The sequence below is a fragment of the Eutrigla gurnardus genome (assembly GCF_963514095.1).
Source record: "Eutrigla gurnardus genome assembly, chromosome: 23".
Lineage (NCBI taxonomy): Eukaryota > Metazoa > Chordata > Actinopteri > Perciformes > Triglidae > Eutrigla > Eutrigla gurnardus.
The window spans coordinates 13024178-13048305 of NC_139934.1; the positions used below are offsets into that span (position 1 = coordinate 13024178).

At 42.6% G+C, this 24128-nt stretch overlaps 2 protein-coding genes across 11 annotated transcripts in view; one reads left to right on the top strand and one right to left on the bottom strand.

Annotated features, from left to right (window-relative positions):
• Positions 1–24128, bottom strand: part of ecsit (ECSIT signaling integrator) — a 380907-nt gene that overhangs the window by 101868 nt on the left and 254911 nt on the right. The gene's annotated exons all lie outside the window — the stretch shown is intronic.
• ehbp1l1a (EH domain binding protein 1-like 1a) overlaps positions 1–24128 on the top strand; it is a 38264-nt gene that overhangs the window by 7409 nt on the left and 6727 nt on the right. The window contains exons 4-22 of one of the 9 annotated variants that reach the window (XM_084003155.1): positions 80–133; positions 434–612; positions 704–843; positions 2271–2339; positions 2669–2902; positions 3764–3934; positions 4100–4285; positions 4399–4539; positions 5346–5573; positions 5767–5826; positions 5915–6020; positions 8577–8987; positions 9154–12996; positions 13979–14044; positions 14235–14429; positions 15317–19809; positions 19902–19956; positions 20179–20382; positions 20656–21652. In XM_084003155.1, the coding sequence (XP_083859281.1) occupies positions 80–133; positions 434–612; positions 704–843; positions 2271–2339; positions 2669–2902; positions 3764–3934; positions 4100–4285; positions 4399–4539; positions 5346–5573; positions 5767–5826; positions 5915–6020; positions 8577–8987; positions 9154–12996; positions 13979–14044; positions 14235–14429; positions 15317–19809; positions 19902–19956; positions 20179–20382; positions 20656–21208 (11388 nt within the window). In that variant the 3' untranslated portion in view covers positions 21209–21652. The other 8 variants (XM_084003156.1, XM_084003157.1, XR_014596607.1 and 5 more) reach the window with 8 other exon arrangements.

A 24128-nucleotide genomic window follows, 5' to 3' on the forward strand; every position in this document is an offset into this window, starting at 1 on the left:
CTCAGGCCTCTACGCAGCTGATAGATTATATTGATCACAGCTGGTAAATGCATAACTTAATGTATTTGTCTGCCTACAGGAACCTACTGCAGATGAGTTTGAAGACAAAGACTGGACTTTTGTCATTGAAAATGTGAGTCTCCGTCAATCTTATCACTTTTTTTTCCCTCTCCTTTTTGATAAAATGCAATCCCGTGGGGTTTTTACTATCCTTCATATCTGTGAATACAATATGGTTCTGTGATTTCTTGCGTAAATGGAAATAAGCCACGATGTGCTGAACATATAATCCTTAACTCAATAAAAAAATATTGTGTGCGGGATCTGCATTATCCTTAGTGATTACATTTTATTGAGTTTTTAATTTAAACTCAGGAAGAAGGATTTTGTCCGAGTTCAATCTCACCTTCTTGTCTGTTTTTTTATTCATCAGGAGACAAAAGGCCGTAGGAAGGTGCTGGCGTCGGTGGACGTCAACATGAAGAAGTTTGCCAGTGCCACGCCGGCCCAGTACGACGTAACGCTGAAGCTCAAACCCATGTCGGTCAAAGTGGTGGAAGCCACGCTGAAACTCAACTTGTCTTGTGTCTTTCTCAAAGAGGGCAAGGCCACGTAAGTCCTCAAGTCAGCAGCATGTCAACATCATGAACCGAAGGCAGGAAATACGTACATCTGATACATCCATCCTTTCTTCTCCCCACAGAGATGAGGACATGCAGAGTCTGGCAAGTCTCCTGAGTATGAAGCAGAGTGACATTGGGAACCTGGATGACTTCATTGACAGTGATGAAGAAGGCGGTGAGGAGAGGAGGGCCAGCTTTGGACCCGTTACTCCTGTTACTGGTAAGACTGGGGACACACTTGTGGTTCACTGGGATGATTGGTTCAGGAGCTGCTTGATCCAAATACTAAAACTATAAAGTTGATAAGCTTAAATTAGTGACTTAAAAAAAGGTTTTAACAGGTCGGCTTGGGCTGTTTCTGTGTTTTCACACCTTCCTGACATTTCACTGGGTTTATACGGTTTATATGATGGGGGCGGGGGCGGGGCGGACACATTAAAAACCAGAAAAGCCTTAACACTGCAATAACACTATAACTGCAATAACACTATAACACTATAATATGACTGATAATTTAATATTTCCTCTCTCTCTCTCTCTCTCTCTCTCTCTCTCTCTCTCTCTCTCTCTCTCTCTCTCTCTCTCTCTCTCTCTCTCTCTCTCTCTCTCTCTTGAACACACACAGAAGGTACCAATGCTACCGACACATTGGGCAAAGTAAACTAGGGTAGTCACCAAGAATGTTTTGACTAGTTACGTTTTTGACGCTCCTGATCTCCGTGTGAATTCTGTTGGAATATTGAATATTGACATTTTGATGCTGGTAACAGTTTAAATTCAATCTTTAAAGCGTGCTACTTTGTCTGGATGGACACCAGTTCTGTTGCCAACATGTGCAAACATATTTTTTTAATGATGTTGGCTGTGAAAAGGTCTATATAGAACGTGGAGTAGTGGTGCACCTAAGCCTCTTATGGCCAAATTGAGTATTACATCAACAAACACAACATATCCTGACAAAGACGGAGCAGTTTTCACAGATGAAACAAAAAGTGAAATGATCCCGGAAGGAGGGATTTAGAATATCTCACTTGCATCTCAGGGCTTCTGTACAAACCCGACAACAGCTAAGTTGAATCATTCTTAGGGTTAATTATCCACAGCTGATATTATTGGCAGCGTTCGTCATTATAAACTGGAAAGGCTGGTCAACGCCCGCTAAATACGAGAAGTGTGTAAATGTACACACCTCCAGCTTTTAAAGAGCCTACTGTACGTACTCTCTTTGTGTACTTTCTACTTTCTTTTACGTAGAAATATATTTTATATCGTCATATAAGAAGTAGCTATTGTCAGTGATATAAGACCCAAAGCATATTTACATCAGTTATGATATTGTGCTTTGGTAAATGGCCACATTTAATTATTATAATGCTTTATTTTCATTATAATTTCAACATCTTGTAGACACCAGCTCTTCCCTCCACCAGCTTCCAAACTAATCTGTTCTAAATGAAGTGTTGCTGCTCTGGATTTAGCCGCTGTCAGCTCTATTTGCTGTGAGAGTTCCCTTCTCACCTTTCATTTCTCTTTGAACTGTTTTTTCTCAAACTGCTGCTTCGTCTTTTGTTTTCCTTCTCAAATCTCGGTTCCCCTTTTTCACTTCAACCTCTCTCTGCCGTCCCTTTCTCTCTCTCTCTCTAACAGCCTCGGCCTCCTCGGCCATGAGAGTGCATGACCTGGCTTGGAGGCCTGTGATTCAATCAGGCCACACAGGTAACTGTGTTCTGCTGCTTCCTGCTTCCACCTTGCAGTGTTCCATCTTTAGCGTTCATTATGTGTTCATACGTCATTCATATTCACCAGCATAGTATTTGTGACATGAAACGCATATCTGAGTGTTATCAGTGTCCGTTTCAAACCTCCACTCTTTTCCTCGTTCCTCTTCCTCTTTTCACTTCCTCTCCTCTGTGTTTCATCTATACGTCTTTGTTCTGCTTCTCCCGTCTTCTCTGCTTCTTCTTCAAACCTTCATCTAATCCCTCTCTCCCCATCCTCTCTCCACCGTGTCCTTCCATTCTACACATCTCTTATCTTTCACCCAGTCACCTCAGAGATGGATTGGAAAGCGTCCTCTGGCATTTCCTCCACCATCTCGGTCCCATCTCGTCCCACGCTGCCTGAACCCCCAGACCCCCATGTCGCATCCTTTTTAAGCACACGACCGCCAAGTATTACCCAGCAGGCTCGGCCCTCCCCCTATGCCTACTCATTGCCAGCCTTTACACGTGCTCACCCGCCTGCACTTCCCAAAATCTTCCAGCCCGCTGCCGGATCAGGTACCGGTCAACAGATATTCCTCATCCTGTGTGGTCTCTTTCCACTTAATTTTGAAACATTTGTATTTATTTAGAAAAGGATTTTTTCATTTGTCCCACTGTATGGTTGCCAAGAATTTAAGAAGTTTAGATCCATAATTCAAGATTTCTTCTCTGCTCAATGCTGAATAGTTTTTCCCCTCAAAGAAATCCGTTCATCTGTTAAATGTATTTGTTCCTATCACGTTAAATCATGTGATCTAGAGTGTAATATGCTATACATTTTTAATTGTTCTGAGGAAGCTCCTGCTGTGTTGATAAGTCTGAATGCCATTATTTTGAATTTGAGGCTTACACAGCCCTTTAATCATTTACTCCATCAGTATCCATTTGAATTGTCCCGTTGTGTTTGGCCTTAAGAAAGCTTGTCTATAATGTAGCGATACTGTTCAGCAATGAGGGATTTTCTATCAGGGTAGGAATGATGTTGATTTGAACTGACATGATATACTCCTCTTCTTCCTGTCACCTTCCCATGAAAGCGGAGAGACAGCGGCTATGACCAGATTATTTCACAAGTAGTTTACCCTATTATTTTTTAGATAATTAAAAGCTAAATCATTGTGGGTTGCCAGATTGCATTTTGGCCAATGTGTTCCTCCTCTTTTGCCCTCCACACGCAATCAATACTACTTGGACTACAAATGGAAACCTGAACGCTTCCGATACCAAAGTCTTGTCCCGTGGCCTACAGATTCTGCATGTCTATAGCGATTAGGTTAGCTGTAAACATTCTGTCTTTCGAGGTTCGCTCACCTGTTTTCTGTCCTTTTCCTCTTACTTTTCCTGTCACTTCCTGTCCGTCCTCTCCTGTCCTTTCAGTGCCCATTTCAGCTACAAAAAGGCCCCATAGCTTCCACAGCGACTCCTCTCCAGCCGAGGGCTCGGAGGCTTTCGCTACCTTCAACCCTTCCAAAGCCATCTCCACCTCTTCCCTCTCCCCCTCTGATCCATCTCTCCGTACTCCCGCTTTCTCTGATACCTCACAAACAGGTATTACGCAATTCAATTCAAGGTGGCGATTCGTTTCTCATAGACTGTTCAAAACGCAGCACATAATATAAGTGTGCATGTAAACGTAGTCATTGTTCATGCAGCATTAGCTTCTGTTGCACCATTTTTCATCGCTACTTTCTTCTTCCCGTCCTCCTCTCTCAGCGTGTCCCAGTGACTGGAGAGTTCCCTTTCCTTCCATGTCCTCCTCCTCTGCTCCTCTCAGCTCCTTCCCTCCTTTACCTCCGCCGCCTGCTGCTTCCAGACAACCCAAAGCTTGTTTCACCTCTATGTTGGAGCCAGGCTCCGCCCTCACCAGGCCCACCAGCCTGCCGTCCGCCCCCGAGACAGGTACAGGGGTCGATCCTGAGGCTAGTTCACACCTTTCCTCTTTGTATGCCTTTACTGGTGTTTCTCCCTCCACCCGTCCATGTGTGCATTTCCCTTCTCCTTATTTTTTCCAGCTTCGTGGCAGAGTGAATGGAGGCCTCCTAAATCTCAGGCCCCTCTAGCACAGCCTGCCTACTCTCCCAAGTTTCTGCCTCTCTCTGCCAAAGATGCTGGACAGCCTGCAGCGCTGCAGGGAAAGCAGATAGAGACGCCATGTAATGCTGCCCGTCCTTTAACCCAACTCAATCCCCTTAATCAGCCTCAGCCTCCCTGCTGTGTGTTCTTATCTAAACCTAAACATTTAATGTACTAATACGTGGCTTTCATTCATTCTTTTTTCATTTCCTTCAGCATTTAGATGAGTTTACATAGAATATAGAAGCCTAGTTAGTGCATCAGTGCCCAAACGCAGTTAAAGATGTCAAGACATCGATGACTCGCTGGATTCAGACTCGCTCAGATGCTGCATGTAAATTATTTAATTGCATTTTATAGACTGATCCATGAGGAACAATCTGGTGACACTTTTCTGCAGAGCCAAACCGACAATGCATTGAGCTACTAACACGTATTGTATGTCACATCATTCAGATCAGACTTGATTTATTTGGATGGCACATTTAAAGGCTAAAAGGATGGATATAGAACTGACGTTTCAGCTTGACTTTAAGCAGTGAGGCTCATGTTTTAAGGGCTTACAGATGAAGAATGTTCCTACTACTTTTGTCCAAATCTTTGCTATCTACTCTGCTGCCTCCGTAAACCCCTGATCTGTGTCTACCACATGCCTTTTGCTGTGCAGTGTTTTTGCTTCTGCCTCTTCGTGTGCTCCTTTCCCATGAACTGCCCTACTGCTCTCTCTCTCACCTCTCTGCCACAAGAACTAACGCTGGAGAAAATGCCTGCAGAGCTGATTTTGGAAAGCATCATTTAGTTATGTGTCATTGATATTCCACCCTCCATCCCCTCTACTCTTCTCCTCCTTCCCATCATCCCTCTCTACATGTTTCCCCTCCGTCAGCTTCATTCTCTCTGACCGCTGGTCAGTCTTTGGAGCAGAAACCTCAGGGAGGGTCTGGATTTGTTCCTTCCTGGAGACCTCAGGTCGCCCCTACTGTAGAGACGCCCTCACCTTCTCCCTTAAGTCCTTCCTCTGCCCTTGTGCTCTGTGGGCCTCCTCCTCCTCCTCTTCCTTCTCAGCCTCATGTATCCCAAACTGCCACAGACTCCCACACTGACCAAGATGCAGGTACAGAATGGAAAAAGGAAGCGTGTTCTTCCTGCTTGATTAGATTAGCATCAACACTGAGTGACCAAACGCCCGCCAATAGACAAGCACACATCTCCCCCTGCTGGTTGTTTTCATTTTAGCAGGTTCAAATATACACATCAACTTTGATCTTATTATATATAATCTCCTCTCTGCTTTTCCTTTCTTTTAGAATTTAAAAGACAGCTGAGTACGCTGAGTGAAGAGGACAACCAGGTTACAACTCCTACATGTGAGCGTGAACACACAATAAGTAGATTAATAGACACCTATATGCAATGACAGCGTAGCTAACATTATGTTACTTCATGATCGTTCAGCTCCTGATCCCAGAGCGCCGGCCAGCCGGAGGCCAGAGTCATCCAGGACGTCAGAGTGGAAAAGAGATGCACAATTTGGAGTCGAGGTTGTAAAGGCAACAGCAGGGTGAGTAAATATAAAATGTTTCCTTTTTATGCATGGTTGGCTTGGCTGTAAAGGTATGATCCACCCTCAGATACTCCAACACTGTTAATAGCATCGAGTTGTGGTGTCAGATGTATTAAATGTGTTGTCGACTGAGGATGCTCTGAATAGAGATCATCATGAGAAAACGGAACAATGAAGAACACGTGATAGGGTTGAAAGAGTTGAAAAATGCTCAAAAGAAGACCTTGATTTGCTGTTGTTTTGTCAAAGTTCTGTGTTATTTGCAAAGCATTTCTCAAAATAAAAGTAAAAAATTCCTTCACAATATCATCAAACAGAAATTTACCAGCAGAGCAATAAAAAAGAATGAAGAGAAACAACAACCCACTAAGGAGCACTGGATGTCTTTTCAACCTCGCCTCTGTGCTTTGGCTCTCATATTCACCGAGATTTACAAGGCTAAGTACAGCCTGTATTTACACCATATTATGAAAACATCATTAAAAATGCATAAGATGTGGAAGCACCGTAGAGAGTAATTTCAAAGATAAGAGGAAGAGCAAATATTCTGCTTCTTTATTTTACTCTTCATTGTACTACAGAGGGCCTTCCCCATGTTGTGCCTGTTGTGAGAAATATGTTCAACAATCTCTATGAACCCTTGGCTGGTTGCTTCTGGTATGTTTCCTTATAAACAGTGGACAAAAACATTCATACATTTCCATGTGTGGACATTAACTACACGGATGGAACCTTTATTAGTTTGTCTTGCCAACTGATTGCTGTTATTGATGAGTTGAACAAATTGTCACACCAGAATATGAAATGTCATTAAATGCCACATGAAATGCAAAACACAGTGCTGCTACGTGTGTTTAACGGTGTTAGGGTATTTGGGGGTAGATTTTCCTTTTCGTAATATGACTTCCATCTTACGTTAATCGCACTGCACGTGTGTTACTAACACCTTTTGCCTTGTTATCAAACATGGCAATCATTTGCACAGTGCATATGATATTGTGTTTTGTTCCATATTCCCATTTGGCAACTGAAGGACATGGGTCTATATTTTTATTCAAAGCCAAAGGAGGTCTGCACTGACTGATTATGACGTTTGTTGAGAGATACAGTCTGTTATCTTTAATCTAAACAAGCGTGAAGTTATGTTGCTAGACCCTACACTGAGTTATTAGCTGTATTAAAATGGTGATTTGTGTGGTTCTAGGAAGGAGCGGGTAGCCCACAGTATGTGGTCTTCCTCTTTTAGCAGACCGCAGTGTGAGAGGGATGTCAGCCTCAAGCTCTTTAGTCTGCCAAAGAATGGCTCTGAATCTGAGGTTGAGTTAAGTTTTGGGTTAGATGAGGTTTTTTTAATCATGATTCATTTCAGTAATTGCAGGTATGATCAAGGATCTTAGTCAGGACTTAAGTCTAGCAAAAAATACTACAAAAAATGTATTTCCTGAGGTTTGGTTTAAATGTTAAGAATACAAATACAAGATTGTGAGGCTGCAATATTTTTTATATGATCATAGAATCAAATTACTCTCTGTACTGTGAAAGGATGGTTAGTAGCCCGACTCTGCAGCTTTGTGCAGTTTCCAGGAAATAGTTTTAGTTTTTTTTTTTTTTGGCCTTTTATTGGCTTTAGTCATAGAACAGCTGAAGATATGATAGGAAACACGTTGAGAGAGAGGGGGAGTGACACGCGGCAAAGGGCGTCCAGGCCGGGAATCGAACCTGGGGCCGCCGCAGCGAGGACAAAGCCTCTGCACATGGGACGCCCGCTCTACCAACTGAGCTAAACGGCGCCCCAAGTTTTAGTTTTTTAGTTGTATAAATTGATTCCATACAGCTACCCTTATTGTATAAGCTCATAGTTATGTTCGCTGACCAGTGCCAAACAGTGGAGTTTAAAGTGAATGAGTGGTTGGTGAAGAGCCAAATATTATTTTCAAAATTTAACAGACTGTAAATGTTTGACTTGCACTTGACATTTAGCAAAAATAAAGGAATACTTGAAACCTCTTCTGGGAATGTTAGAAAGACTTCTAGGATAAATTGAGAACACTGTTGAACTCAAAGGTAGGTTTGCCCAGTCACGTTGCCAAAAATGAAGCTGCCGGTGCCCTCTGTTGAGCATCTTCTACTGCTTTTAATCTTGTGACAATGTTTCAGTGCTGCAAAAAATGTCTTATCGCTCTGCCTGTGCAGCTGCATGTGAAATTGCCTAGAATATGGGGTTTTTAAAAGTGACTCATTTTACATTGAAATTTAAACAAAAGCAATTTAGTCAACGTCTTGTTGATGTAGCATGTGCCAAGTGATTGGCATTGTTTTTCAATGTATTGCTTAGGCACTGCTAGGCAAGACCTAATCATTCCTTCTGTGATTTATCACAAAAAGCTTGTTTGGTTCGTGACTCTGGTTTGAATCTCCTGTTCCATGTCATATTGGTCATTTGCTTGTGTGCTATTCAGTGGAATTTTGCGAATATAGCCTTGATATGGGCTGCTTTACTGCGGTGGAGACTCCTTACGTCATAACTCTAATCTTCATTTGTTTGTCCCTCAGACTTGAGAGCATGGCCTCACTTCTGCCCCTTAGCTCCAGAACGCCCACAGCCCCAGGGCTTAAATATTTTGAGATGCCAAAAACACAGATGAATCAAACAGAATCAAGGCCAACAAAGACATTCCCAAACATCCAGCCAACACTTCCTCCCTTCACTTCTGCACCTAAGCAAAACCCTGATTTTCAAGATTACACATCTGCTTCAGCCAAAGAGCTTCTGGTTAAACCAAGAAGTCACTTGTCCAAAGTGTCCATACATTTAGGAGATTCTCCTATTGACCCCCAACCTATTTCAAGATCACTCCAGGGACCTTTGTTGCACTTTCCTCAAATTGCTACAACCTCTGACACAAAACCAATAGGAAGAATAGGACTGGCCCATACAAAAGAAGCTGTAACTATGGATTCGGGGTAAGTGTAGCATGGTGCTCTGTCACTCAAATCACCACGTTCAATGTTAACACTCGCATTGCAAAAGTAAATCATGATGTGTAAAGATACGTTGAATTTAGTTCTTTCCAAAGCATCCCAGCGTTTTTGTTCTGACATCAATCTTTGGTATACTTTACTCCTTCAGAAATGAGAGCATGGCTGCTCAGTCTGAAGAATGGTCTATTGGGAAAAACTCACAGTGGGACAGGCCACAAAGAAACACTCAAAAAATAAGCCCTGCTGTTCCAAAACCCATTGTGGAAACCATATGCAACATGACTGCCTCAGATCCAGTCACTTCAAGATCGGACTCTTTTGGGTTGCTCTCAGCTCCCACAACAGACAATTTATTAAATGAAAGAGAAGAATATAAAGTGGATTTTGCATCATCTTCCACAAAAAGCTGTGATGTGCTTGGTTTGGACCCAGAACTTTGTATGGAGACAGGGAGAACTGAAACTGTGGCTTGGCCCATGGATAAAAGGCCATTGTGTGAAAGGGATAGGAGCATGACACAGGAACTTGTGTTACCAAGCTCTGCAGTCACTATAGAAGAAAAGTGTGTGTACATATCTGAGGTGGAACTTGTTCCATTATGTACAACAGGAAGATCTATTTCCCATTCCCCATCCACTTTACAGCCTAAAATTCAGACTGAAGGAGGGGCTCCAACTATGATAAAGTTACAATCAAGCTGCCCACAATATTCCAAGATTCCTGGCATGCCATCTTTACATCAGTCACAAGTTATAGCTTCACCTGTTGATAGAAGCTTATTGATTCAGAAGTTACCCAGCAGCATATATCCTTTACTCCCGCATTCAGATTATGTTAGTTCCCTTTATGAGGGCAGTACAGGAATCGTAAAAATGGTGGACTTAACACCGTCCTGCTCCAGGTCTGCCAGTGTTCCTGGATTCCCATCTGCTTTGAAACGTGAGCCAAATATGACTTCTCTTTTACCTATATGTCCCAGAATTAGCAGGATCCCAGGTATAGCTTCTACTGGATCAGAGACTGGATTTGGAAATAATGTTTGGGACAGATCCTCTCTGTGGAAGAAACCATTGCAGATAAAAGAAGAATTTGTTTTGCACATGTCTTGTGTTCAAGAGCAAGCTGTTAGTCATAATATAGTTAATGTCATGGTGGCCATGTTGCCAACATGTTCTAGAAAGGCCAGTGTTCCAGGGTTTCCTTCTGCACCATTGCGGGAGGCTTCAAATACTCCATGTATGGCCAGCCTGCTCCCTACATGCCCCAAACAGACAATGGTTGCAGGTATGCCAGGTAGACAACAAACTGTGGCATTTAATGACAGCTGGCATATTTTGAAGGAATTCAACTTAGATATACCAATGAGAAGTCATCATATTCTGATTCAGGAAAAGTCACACAAGGTTAAAGAACATATAAAAGATATGGTAGATATGTTACCATCTTGTCCCAGGAAGGAAACCATCCCTGGTTTACCGTCTGTGCCAAGAAAAGAACAAAGTGTGCCTGGTGTTCCATTTGCACCAAGCCAAGATGCTAACCTGGCAGACTGTTTGCCTACTTGCCCAATAAAAAGCAAAATCATTGCTTTACCCTCTAAGGAGCCAGTCTGTGAGGGTTTAGATATAACTGCGAACATTTTGATGGAGAAGCCCTTGAGTAAATGTGAAGTCTTTGTTCCAGATAGTTCCCCAGATGCTGTTCAGGATCTAGACAAAATAGAAATATTTAGTTCAATGGCAATGTTGCCCTCATCCCCTGTGAGAATGGGAATGCCCACAGGATCCCAGGAGCTGTTACAAAATGTTGTCAGTCTTGCGCCTATATATTCTATACAGACCCAAACTCCTGGTATGCCATGTCGGGATCAAAGCAATTCAGAGAACAAAGATTGGCATGCCTGGAGTCGAATAATTAATAAAATACCAGAGAAGAAAACACAAGCTTATATTGTTCAGTGGGTACCAAAAGACACAGAAATCCATAAAGATATGGTAGCTATGTTGATAAGTTGCCCACAAAAAGCAAACGTTTGGGGCTTACCCTCTGCTCCACCACAAGAACCCAGTATGGTTAATGTAAAGCCTTCATGTCCCATACATAGTAGTGTCCCTGGTTGGCCTTCAAAGACTGGACAAAAATGTTTGTCTAGCTGCATTGAATGGTTTTCTTCTAAAACTTTACAGCGGGAAAGTCCATTTATCAAAAAGGAAGTGCAGATTCTAAATGCAGTTTTGTGTTTTGATAAGAACACTGCTGAAAGAATGAGTGCAATATCACCCTCTTGCCCTAAGAATGCTAGTGTCCCTGGGTTTCCTTCCACTTTGACGCCGACATTAGCAGATGGCCCAACTATGGTGAATTTATTGCCTAGTTGTACAAAGGAATCTAGAATTCCCGGAATGCCACTTCGAGACACCACTAAACAATTGGAGTGGTTACTGGAAACTAATTCGCTGCTACTCCCTAGGGAGAAGTCTGCAATTACATTACATTTAGAGGATGTTAACGTGATCTGTTCTGATTGTGATATGATCATAGATATGGTATCAATATTGCCCTCCTGCCCACGGACAGCCTGTTTACCAGGCTTTCCATCAGTACCATGCCAGGTGTTAGCAGATATACCTAGTATGATCAATCTGTTGCCTACTTGTCCAAGACATTCCACAGTATGTGGAATACCCTCTAGATATCACAGTGATTCTGATGAGGCGGGATCGAGTTTAGACAAAAGGCCAGTATGGGAAAGGCCATTAGGAAATCCAGGGAGACTGTCATTAATACATGACCATAAGATTTATTTCAGAGAGGAGGCAGTGGTTAGAATTATGATATCAATGTTGCCACCCTGTCCAAAACACTCAAATATTCCTGGAATTCCCTCTAAAGCAGACACACCAGTGGAAGTTGTGATGAAAGAGACTCTCAGCATGTTAAAATCCATAGCTACTTTCCCAAAACAAAGTGAAATTCTAGGACTACCTTCAAAGAATAGTGCAAAAGATTCTGACGGTTGGTATGTGGACAAGGATGTAGTTTGGAAAAACCCATTCAATCGAAGGTTTGGAGTTGTCCACCAAGATTTTACAGTTAAAGACACATCACATAAGGACAAAGAATTCATGCTTAGTATGCTTCCATCGTGTCCACGACGAGCCCTGAATCCTGGATTTCCATCTGTCCCACGTCCCCAAGATGTTGATTCCATTGTGGAAAACCCCCCAGACATGGTACAGTTGGTCCCATGTTGCCCACAACAGTCACGTATCATTGGATTTCCCTCAAGAGTGTCAATTATTTCTGATTTTGAAGTAGGGGGCTGGCCAGGCGAGGTGATAAAGACACAGGGCTGCTGTTCATTTTACACCAAGTATAGTTCTCTTTACAATGATATAATAATGGCAAGTCTTTCTCTTGAACCGTCATATCACAACATTGCTCTTAGTTCAGGCTTTACAGCAGTTCCACCACCTGGCATAGACAGTGTTCCGAATATGGTAAATATTGTACCATCTTGCCCAAAGAAAGCTTCTGTTCTTGGGGTACCATCAACACATGTGCACCATTCAGAACAGCAGTGGCCAGGAACAAAAATAATTGGAAAGGAAAGAGAAAACCTTATGAGTCAACAGCTGGAAGAACATTACTTTTGTAAGGTTCCTGTCAAAGAAGGATCCATACAGTTTACACTCCCTAGCCAAGATGTACCAGAGGATATACAACAAAGAATAATATTTGAGTCATCAACCTGTCCCATCGAGACCACTGTCAAAGACTTACCATCATCAAATTCTGAAAAGCAAGTGGACCAGCCATCCTCCAGAGTTAATGAGATTAAGATGTTAGGGGATGAGCCCAGTCCAACCAAATTATGTCTTGACACAAGGAAAAAAAAATCGGATGTGTGCTCAACTTTGGAGAGACAAAACGATGAACAAGGCTTTTGGACACCGATTGAGGCTGAAGAAATAGCTGTTCTAGAAAAAGGGTGAGTTGGAGAGTTGGAGAGGGCCCTAGTTTCGTGGCGCAGCGCAGGGCGGCGGAGGGTGACAGAGCCGGCGTAATGCAAGTTTCGACCCGCGCAGCCCGCGCACGGTCAGTTTGGCAGTTTGGTGGATCGCCTGCGCCAAGATGGGTGTGGCGACGCAGCAGGGGGAGGCGTCACAGATTCAGCTTGGCATAGCGGAAGTTTCGTGGCAAAAAGCCTCGCCAAGACTGCGCCGAAAGCCCGCCAGCTCGAACCTAGTCTACTGTTGGCGTAAGGCGCAAGGCGCAAATAAAGTCCATTCATTCAAGGCGAATCACAGCTGGCGGAGTGGAAGACACATTTAAATGCAATAAATAATCACAACAAACACTATTTAATGCAACTAATTGAATCAACACGTGAATTTATATCTATATAGATTGTCCCGTCATATCTGACGTCAGATCAAAGGCGGATTGCACGCGTAACGGAAACTCAGCCTCTCGGACCAAAACATCTCCCTCTCTCTCTCCTGTTTTTTATAATATGGGCGTTGTTATTATTATGATACGCACGCACAGCGCGTGATGCTCGTGGTGGGAGCGGCGGCGCTGCTTCTGTCATCGGGTTGTCAAGTAACGGAACTTGCACTGAACCTCCCCTAATGCATTAAAGGTGAGGAGAGGAGCTCATTTGATTGGTGAAGATCTGAATTGGCTGTATTAATCCCAGTCCACGCCTTGTCTCCTCCTCGTCTCCCACTCACGGCCTTCTTCTCCTCCCTCTTTCCCACTTGCGCGGGTGGGCGAGACGGGAGGTGTGCCTGTGCGAGCCTGCGCGGTGCACGAAACTTGCAAAGTCCAGGCGGACACACCCCGTCGGCGTGGGGCACGTGCGCTGCGCGCTGACTACGCCTAGTCTACGAAACTAGGGCCCTTGGAGTTCTCTCTGTGATGTCAGCGCGTTAGGTTTTTAAATATCTGCTTTTCAATTCTGTTTTCAGAAATTTGCATTGCAGAATGTGGCACTCCAATCCTGACATGCCACTTTTCTTGAGTGTTAGGAAGAGGTGGGTTGCCTTGGTTTGCACAGTGATGCAATGATATGATGCAATTCCACAATACTGCATCCGCTTTATCTCAACACAATCTGACTGCAAAATTTGCATTTGTTGTGTGTCATACTTTCTGTAGCTTTGAGTTATTCTGCGGTTCACAAAATTTATAGTTTTTCCCTCTTGTCACTTGTCATTTCTTCAGCACCTGTGGTCAAAAGGATATTCAAGAAACACACATCTCAATGTATGAGAAGTGCAAAGAAGCAGAGACTGTGGAGGGTCATGGCTTCATGCCCTTAGAAGAGTCAGATAAAACTTTGTTAGTAGAGTCAATGAATGTCATTACTACCCATTATGACACTGTGGATCAAGGCTGCATTAGATACTCTGAGATTGGGTAAGTTTGAGAGAGCCTAATACACAGCGTCTGCCCTTATCAGTTTGATATTGGTGTAGTGATGTGTGTTGCATTGTTTTAATTCATACTGTCCTAATGAGGTAGGCTTTATTTTCTTGACATTTGTAATTGAATGTAGCTGGTGAAAAAAATATTTACCATAAAACAAAACAGCCAAATACAAGTGCATGTCAGTTTGGAAATCCATCCATAAATAAATAACAGATAAACCAACCAAGACACCATGGGGCCAAATATAGAAGTCAAGCATCAACAGACATATTTGTGAGTGAAATTCTTAAATTTAAGAAATCCAAAATTATTTCCATGGACAGATACAGTTCATTATTGACTTTAAGGTACTTTGCTTTTTGTGTTTTGTATATATTGTGTATTTTGTATATACTTTAAGAAGAGGGATATACTGTGAGGAATACTGCTGTTAAATCATTTGAATTAATCCTTCATTCAGTAATAATGCTGGCTTTACTGCATGGGCTGTTATAACTGTAGTTGTTGAATTGACCTGAGCAAATGCTGTGTCATGTTGTTTGGTTTGCAATGCAGCTTTTAAGTTGGAGTGGAGGGTTGTTTTAATACAGGATGTTTGGAGTGAATATTATATGATGAAATTGCACGCATTTGAGTGAAATACCTATCTAAGGAATGATAATGAGTTGTAATATAGCATTTTTTTTTCAACTTGGCTATAATGTGTAAATTAGTTGTAATTTTATAGATTGATTTTATCACTAACTGATTGAGGTATCGGTCTTGCATTGTACGAAAATATGTAGAATTACAATGTAGTTTATGGGAAGTTTGTTATACATTATTATTTTTATTTGGCATCTTTCAACAGTAAATTTTGTTTACCTTCTCTTTAGACATGAAAAAATGGTTTCACTACATCCATCATGCCCAACACAACCCCCATCCCAAACCCCAATAAGTAATGCTGACCAGCAGTTACAAAAACATCCCACAAACAGGACCATACTATGGGAGGAGCTACCAAAGGCGCCTACAGTAAAATGCCCTGAAGAAAAGACCATAATATGGGAGGAACTACCAAAGGTGACCAAAGAGGTAAAAAGAAACGCATCAGATGAAGAAATGGAAATGATAAAAGAAATCTCTCCCATGATGTCAGACACTGGTGAAGACATGAGGACAAATACAGAAGCTGGGATGTCAGATCTATTGCCAATATGCCCAACAGGGAGTGCCATATTTGAAGTCACTGCTACTGCTAAACCCAGTATACCTGGTTCACCATCTATCACTGAAGCCAATAACAGATCGTGGGTATCTCAACAGGAACCACTTTTGGAGAAGAAAATGAAAACTGAACTTGTTGTAATGACAGCATCACCAAAAGAGAAGGATGAGATTAAACTAATGGCAGCTTTGGTACCAACTTGCACAAGACAATCTTGCATACCAGCCCTCCCCTCAATTCCACCAGCTACTATAGCACATCCTGGATCGGATATGATGAGCCTTTTAAGTTCCTGCCCCGAAACATCTAAAATTGAAGGAATGCCATCATTAATGGAACATTTGAGCAAAAGTTGGATCACAGATTTCAAACCCTTGAGGATATCACAGCCCAAAATGAGGGGGTTTAATGAGGTGTCATTGATTGGCAGATGTGAAGGAGATAAGAGAGCAATGAAAGCAATGGTTTCTCTTCAAACGTCCTGTCCAAAAGAGGCACGGACGCCAGGATTTCCTTCTAATCCAAATTCCAGAACCTTGTATAGTGCACCAGATATGATCAGCCTTTTAACACAGTGCTCACAAGTTTCCAAAATTCCTGGATTCTCATCAGTTAATGGGGATATAGGTATAGGATGGCCAACCGAAATGGGTTCATTGCTGAAGAGCCTTCCAAAGAAGACGGTCATATTGGACACACCAAATGACATCAAAAAGATAATGAAGAATATGGTTTTCTGTGTGCCATCCTGCCCTAAAGTGTCAATTGTCCCAGGTTTCCCATCTATTCCAAATTCCAAAATGGTCTATCATGGTGTAAATGTAGTCAACCTCCTTCCTTTGTGCCCCCTAGTTTCTAGTATACCTGGATTTCCATCAGTTGAAGAACGCAATGAAGAAGGATGGTGTGCTGAACTGGGTTCCTTGATGCAAAGAGCACAAAAGAACATTCAGTTTAGGATTAACAGCTCACCAATTAACATAGACAAACCCCAAAACATGCATGCTTTGGTACCTTCTTGTCCAAGAGCATCGAAGATTCCAGGCTTCCCATCTATTCCCCAATACAATATGCTGAGTCTTGTACCTGTTTGTTCCAAACTATCCAGTCTCCCTGGATTTCCATCCTTTGAAGAGGACTCAAAATACCAATGGCCGTTTGATCCACACACTTTGTGTCATAAGACAGAAAAGGAGGCAATTGTTATCATAAATAATCCAAATCAAGACAGAGAAACTGCAAAGACAATGTTGGCCTTAGCCCCATCTTGTCCAGAAGCATCCAGAATCCCTGGATTCCCTTCTGCATCTCGAACCAAATCCAAGATTCAACCCAGTATGATAAGCTTTGTACATTGCTGTGCCAGTGCTTCAAGTCTCAAAGGCTTTGCATCCATTATTATAATCCCAAGTACCGGGTGGCTAAATGAAACAAAACCAATTTTGATGAAGCCTCAGATGAAGTGGGCAGAAATGACTTTGCCACTTGCTGGACAGGACCAGCTATCTTGCTACAGCATGAAAAGCATGGTGAGATTAGTGACATCATGTCCAAAAGAGGCACGGATGCCAGGATTTCCTTCTAATCCAAATTCCAGAACCTTGTATAGTGTACCAGATATGACCAGCCTTTTAACACAGTGCTCGCAAGTTTCCAAGATTCCTGGATTCTCATCAGTTTATGGGGATATGGGTATAGGATGGGTAACAGAAATGGGTTCATTGCTGAAGAGCCTTCCAAAGAAGACGGTCATATTTGACACACCAAATGACAACAAAAAGATAATGAAGAATATGGTTTTCTGTGTGCCATCCTGCCCTAAAGTGTCAATTGTCCCAGGTTTCCCATCTATTCCAAATTCCAAAATGGTGTATTATGGCGTAAATGTAGTCAACCTTCTTCCTTTGTGCCCCCTAGTTTCTAGCATACCTGGATTTCCATCAGTTAAGGAACGCAATGAAGAAGGATGGTGTGCTGAACCGGGTTCCTTGATGCAAAGAGCACAAAAGAACATTCAGTTTAGGATCAACAGCTCACCAATGAACATAGACAAACCCAACAACATGCATGCTTTGGTACCTTCTTGTCCAAGAGCATCAAAGATTCCAGGCTTCCCATCTATTCCCCAATATAATATGCTGAGTCTTGTACCTGTTTGTTCCAAACTATCCAGTCTCCCTGGATTTCCATCCTTTGAAGAGGACTCAAAATACCAATGGCCTTTTGATCCACACACTTTGTGTCATAAGACAGAAAAGGAGGCAATTGTTATCATAAATAATCCAAATCAAGACAGAGAAACTGCAAAGAAAATGTTGGCCTTAGCCCCATCTTGTCCAGAAGCATCCATAATCCCTGGATTCCCCTCTGCACCTCGAACCAAATCCAAGATTCAACCCAGTATGATAAGCTTTGTACATTGCTGTGCCAGTGCTTCAAGTCTCAAAGGCTTTGCATCCATTACTATAATCCCAAGTACAGGGTGGCTAAATGAAACAAAACCAATTTTGATAAAGCCTCAGGTGAAGTGGGCAGAAATGACTTTGCCACTTGCTGGACAGGACCAGTTATCTTGCTACAGCATGAAAAGCATGGTGAGATTAGTGACATCATGTCCAAAAGTGGCACGGATGCCAGGATTTCCTTCTAATCCAAATTCCAGAACCTTGTATAGTGCACCAGATATGATCAGCCTTTTAACACTGTGCTCACACGTTTCCAAGATTCCTGGATTCTCATCAGTTGATGGGGATATGAGTATAGGATGGGTTACAGAAATGGGTTCATTGCTGAGGAGCCTTCCAAAGAAGACGGTCATATTTGACACACCAAATGACAACAAAAAGATAATGAAGAATATGGTTTTCTGCGTGCCATCCTGCCCTAAAGTGTCAATTGTCCCAGGTTTCCCATCTATTCCCAATTCCAAAATGGTCTATCATGGTGTAAATGTAGTCAACCTCCTTCCTTTGTGCCCCCTAGTTTCTAGCATACCTGGATTTCCATCAGTTGAAGAACGCAATGAAGAAGGATGGTGTGCTGAACCGGGTTCCTTGATGCAAAGAGCACAAAAGAACATTCAGTTTAGGATTAACAGCTCACCAATTAACATAGACAAACCCAACAATATGTCTGCTTTGGTTCCGTCTTGCCCAAGAGCATCAAAGATTCCAGGCTTCCCATCTGTCCCCCAATATAATATGCTGAGTCTTGTGCCTGTTTGTTCCAAAGTATCCAGTCTCCCTGGATTGGCATCCTTTGAAGGAGACTCTAAATTCCAGTGGCTTTGTGATCAACATACTTTGTGTGATAAGCCAAAAAAGGAGGCAGTTTTTATCATAAACCACCAAAATCAAGACGGTGAGCCTGCAAAGACAATGTTGGCCATAGCACCGTCTTGCCCTGAAGCATCCAGAATCCCTGGATTCCCCTCTGCACCTCGAACCAGATACAAGATGATAAGCTTTGTACCTTGCTGTGCCAGTGCTTCAAGTCTCAAAGGCTTTGCATCCATGAATACAATCCCAAGCACAGGGTGGCTAAATGAAACCAAACCAATTTTAATGAAGCCTCAGGTGAAGAGGGCAGAAATGACTTTGCCACTTGATGAACAGGACCAACTATCTTGTTATTGCATGAAAAGCATGGTGAGATTAGTGACATCCTGTCCAAAAGAAGCCAGAATATGTGGTTTCCCTTCTGCTCAAGTTGTAAACAGGCCACCAAACATGGTCAGTTTATACACATCTGCTCCATGTGTTTCATGTATCCCAGGTTTCCCATCAGCAAGGACGCTTAGCTATGAATGTATAAATATACAAACTAGAACAACACACATTGAGCCCCTGTTTGAGAAGCTGCAGAATGAGAAGATTTTTGTCATTGCAAAAGATAAACATCAACAAAATGAACTTAAGGACATCATAGCAATGGCTCCATCATGTCCACATTTCACTCAAATCCCTGGACTCCCCAGCATTTCACAATGTAATCCAACAGAGAAACAAACAATGACTATTCCAGTCCCATCTTCTACTGAGAAGGATACACCACAACAATCGCTTAATGCACAGTCAACCCAGTCATATCTCAAAGACCCAAGAATGCCTGGTGTTCCTTCCACATCTCTTAGCCTCCCCAGCACAGAACTTGCATATGGTGAGACATTCACAGTGTGAAGATTGAGGTCACATACATTTTCTTTGTCTTGTTTCTTTTTGTGTATTTTACTATGTTTGCTTTTATGACAGAGGAGAAATTCAAAGGCGGTGCAAAGCAAAACATAGACCTTTGTGTAGATAATGGGTAAGTAGAAGAGCCCAGTGCTCTTGCATTGTTTGCTGTGAAAGGGGTCAGATTAGTGCTTGCCTAACATGGACTGTTTGGACCTCTAGACTAAAGCTTTAGTAACTTGATAAGACAGTGCATGGTTAATTTTATCATCTCTGTGAAGGCTGTATTTCATTACATATTTTTATTGCATTGGTGCCTGTGAATCACCTTCAACTGTTGTATCTGGGTCCTCAGAAAATCACACATTGAGAGGAAAGTAGCAGAGGAAGCCCACACAAAGGGGAAGAACCCATTGGACACATCAGAGCCAGTGGGAGTCTTGGGTTGGGAATTATTGGAAGCAGAGGGAACAATTACGGAAAAACAGGCAGAAACCTCTATGTCAGCAAAAGAGGAAGATGGTTTAGTAAAGGCTATTGTGGGTGTTTTCCACAAAGGGTAAGTGTAAGCCTGGCCTGAAACTAATAGTGTGAAGCATGCAACATAGCATCATCATTGGTAACCCTAAATGGAGATATTTCACCGTCCACTTTACTCATACAGTAAGCTCATTCTATTTTCAAATTCAGATTTTGACATTTTCAAATTTTGGGGTAAAGTAAAATCTGGACTGCCTTTGCATGGGGATTTATTCTTACTTTCTCCAATACTCACTGGTTTCTATAATTAGTTACATGTTTAATTGAAACCATTGTTTTTGCATGGTTCCAGGTTTCACTCACTCACTCCAGTATCCATGTCTCACAGTTATGAAACAGTAGCATCCATTGTGGGGCCATCTAGTTCTACTTTAGCTGAAGTGGAGCACCAACCCAAGGCTTCCTCATCTATTGATCTGAAAGACAAGACAAGCCCTTCAGATGAGTTTTCAGCACATTTTGCGGACAATACTACTATACAGGACATAGAGGGCCAGTTTGAAGACATTCACACCAAACGTAACATTGAATATCCAACGAGTACTGAGCCTTACATGCTGGACACTCCATCAGCAACTACCGACAGTGATGATGGGTTTTTGGTTTGCGCAAGCATGAAGAAATGGCCACCGCTGACAGAGGCAGATATCACGGAAATATCAAAGGAGGATAGTGAACAAGTAGTGGAAGAAGAGGCCTCTCTTGATCAATGGAATACAAAGGAGAGGTCACTCATAGGCCTGGAGTCTGTGTGCTTCGAAAATGTTTTAGCAAGGCACCAAACTGAGACAGAACAGGATGAGGTTAGAACAGTGTCAACTTCTTCACAGCTGGATAAAGGGTGAGTGCTGGGGGACAATGACCCAATTGCACGGTGTGATAGTGTATATGTTCTGCATTTTTGGTGATAACATTGTCTTTTGTACTGCTTTATGAGCGCTTACTACTCAGGAAGTTGTGATGGTCAACCACTTACGATGGCCGTTATGTTGGCATTGTTATGTGGAATGGTAATGTTGGCTTTTTTGTAGTGATTTACGTAGGTGTTGTTCGGGCAACTTTTTCTTGACGTTCTGTGATGTCCTTTATGTGCTGCTGTGTTGTTCCAATGACAGTGTGCATGTACATAAGTGAGAAGAATATTGTAAATGACGGTCAGTGTTGTTTTATAGTGTATCATTAGATTTTGTTGCTGCCTTTCTTTTGGGCAGATTAATTGGTTGGAGATGCATGGTACAACTATATGACAAGTAAAGAACAGCACATTCTGAAGCTTGTTCTTTCTTTTCCTTAAGACCCCAACAAACAATCATCGAAGGAATATCTGCCACTTCCCTGCAGCCTGAGTCATTGACAGATGCCAAAGCACATAGAGAGATACTCATGGACAAACCCTCATATATTCAGGACATTAGTCCTGTTGCACCGCAAGCTGACATTGCTGTTCCTCAGCGAGGCAGAAAGCCCAAGAAAAAAGTTGCTGAGCCTCAACAGAAAAGGTTAGATAAAGAAAAAAACATGGCTCCATTACGACCATTAAGACGAAAGGATAGTTTAACACCAGACCGCAAACACAGGAAGGATGCTGCTGGTAATATACAACCTGCTGCTGCTTTATCTTGCTTAAAGAAAGACGCCAGTAGCATTCCTCTTGAAGTACCTCAGAATGGTCATACCCAAGAAAGTGTTCAAGTAACATACACAAGTGACTCAAGACAAAAAGGTGAAGTTGAATCTGCGAAAATATCTGTGGATGTTGTTGCACCTCCTCGTGTGAAAAGAAGAGATGGTAGTTTGCCCCCTGAGCCTCGTGTGAAAAGAAGAGATGGTAGTTTGCCCCCTGAGCCTCGACAGAAAATTGTCCCTTGCAAGCCTCTAAGAAGAAAAGACAGTGTCACTAGAGAGACAACTGTACCAAAAACAAATGACCAACAGGAGAAACCCCAAAGCTCTGCTTTGAAAACTATGGATCCTGTTCCCCCTCAACCTTGTAAGATAAGCTCTGGTGTCTTAGGTGCACTTGAACCTTTACAGAGCATTGATAAACCCAGTCAAAAAGCCACTGTATTGATCCCATCGCAACCTGGTGGAAGAAAAGACCTAACAACCAAACAACACTCTCAAGAAACAGGTTTTGTTGGAAGTGTCTCTCTACATGCAGACACAGAACTGGTGAGCTCAAAAGATGCAGAGCAAACTTCTTGTTCTTTGGAACGGCCCAAGGAAGACGTTAACACGTCTGCCCAGGGCTCTTCTCAGGTAATTCCTCCCTTGGAAAGAAAAGGAATCGAGAGCATCATCCCAAAGGCAGAACCAGAGATATTTGATGTTGAGCAAACTGCTACTCTCTCAATCATCAAGAGGATACGTCTTCCACACCATGGCAAGAGATTTCCCTCAAGCAAATCTCGCAAAATTGACAGTGACGAGTCTGTAAAACCAGTCCAGATTGAAAACTCTGTTACGGAAGAAATAAAGCAATCAAATATTGCTGGTGACACATCTGTTGATACCATCATATCTTCTCAGAAATCTGAGGATGCATCAGAGATTGCAGAAGCAGAGAAGGACAAAACAACTCTTCGTGTCCCAAGGCCTCGCATGAGGAAACGTCTCAGTGGCTCCTTTCCAGATGAAGTTACAGCTATGGCGAACACATCCAAGGCTTCCCATGGAGAAGAGGCACAGGCAGCAAGGCTAGGTGGTCTATCATCAGTTTCCTCAACAACTAAAGAATTGTCAAAAGCTAAACACAGCAAAAGCTTCCCCCCTCTTCCTACGGGTGATCAACCATCTTCAACTACAGAAGAAGTGACACCTGTGGAGCTGAGGAAAAGCAAATTGACTATTGAGAGCAGTGATCAAGGAGAGAATGGTCATATTTTGCCTGTACCAAAACCAAGAGTAAAGAAACGTCTTAGTGGTTCATTCCCAGATGCCACCACAATCTCTGACTCACCAGCTTCCTGCCTGCCAGACACAGTAACTGACACCACTGGTCATGAATCAGCACAACCTAATGAACAGTCAAGTTTGCCTATTCCACTGCCACGGGCCAATAAACGTCTCAGTGCAACTTATTCAGATAGCACACCACCTGTCGACAAACCCCTAGAAATGGAATTTTCTCAGAGAAACCTGGAGGATACATCTGCTACTGGCAAGGAAACTAAAGAAGGCTCAACATCGCTGTATTCAAGTGTGATCTCTGAAGGAGGTTTCGTCACAATCCAAGGAGAAGATGATGCCGCAGATTTGGAGCGGAAGGTTCTAGAAGCAATGGGAGAGGAAGCATTTCCTCAGGTAGATCCTGTAGAAGATGCTGAGAGGAGACTGGATGAAATCATCGAAGGATGGACATTTACAGAAAAGCCTGTTGGCACAGATGATCCAGAGAAGGCTGTAGAGGCAGTGACTGAGCTACCTGACATTGAAAAAGTCCTGGGAGCAGAGGTTGATAGGTGCATTGCTTCAACTGTTGCATCTTGTCAGGATGACTGGCTGCATGTAGAGGATGATAAAGACAGTGAGCCACTGGAAGTTACCTCAAGGAAGGAAATGAGTGACGAAGAGTTGGACTTTGGCTTTGTATCCGTAGATGTAGATGCTGGTTGTTTAGAGGAAGAAAGGTAAGATTAGTCAGTACACTTTGAGGTGTGGGGGGGTATTCATAACTGACTAACTCTCTCCACAATAGACATTCTCATGTCCTTGTATTTTCTAATGATCTAACATGGTGTGGTCTCATTAGCAACATCATTTAAA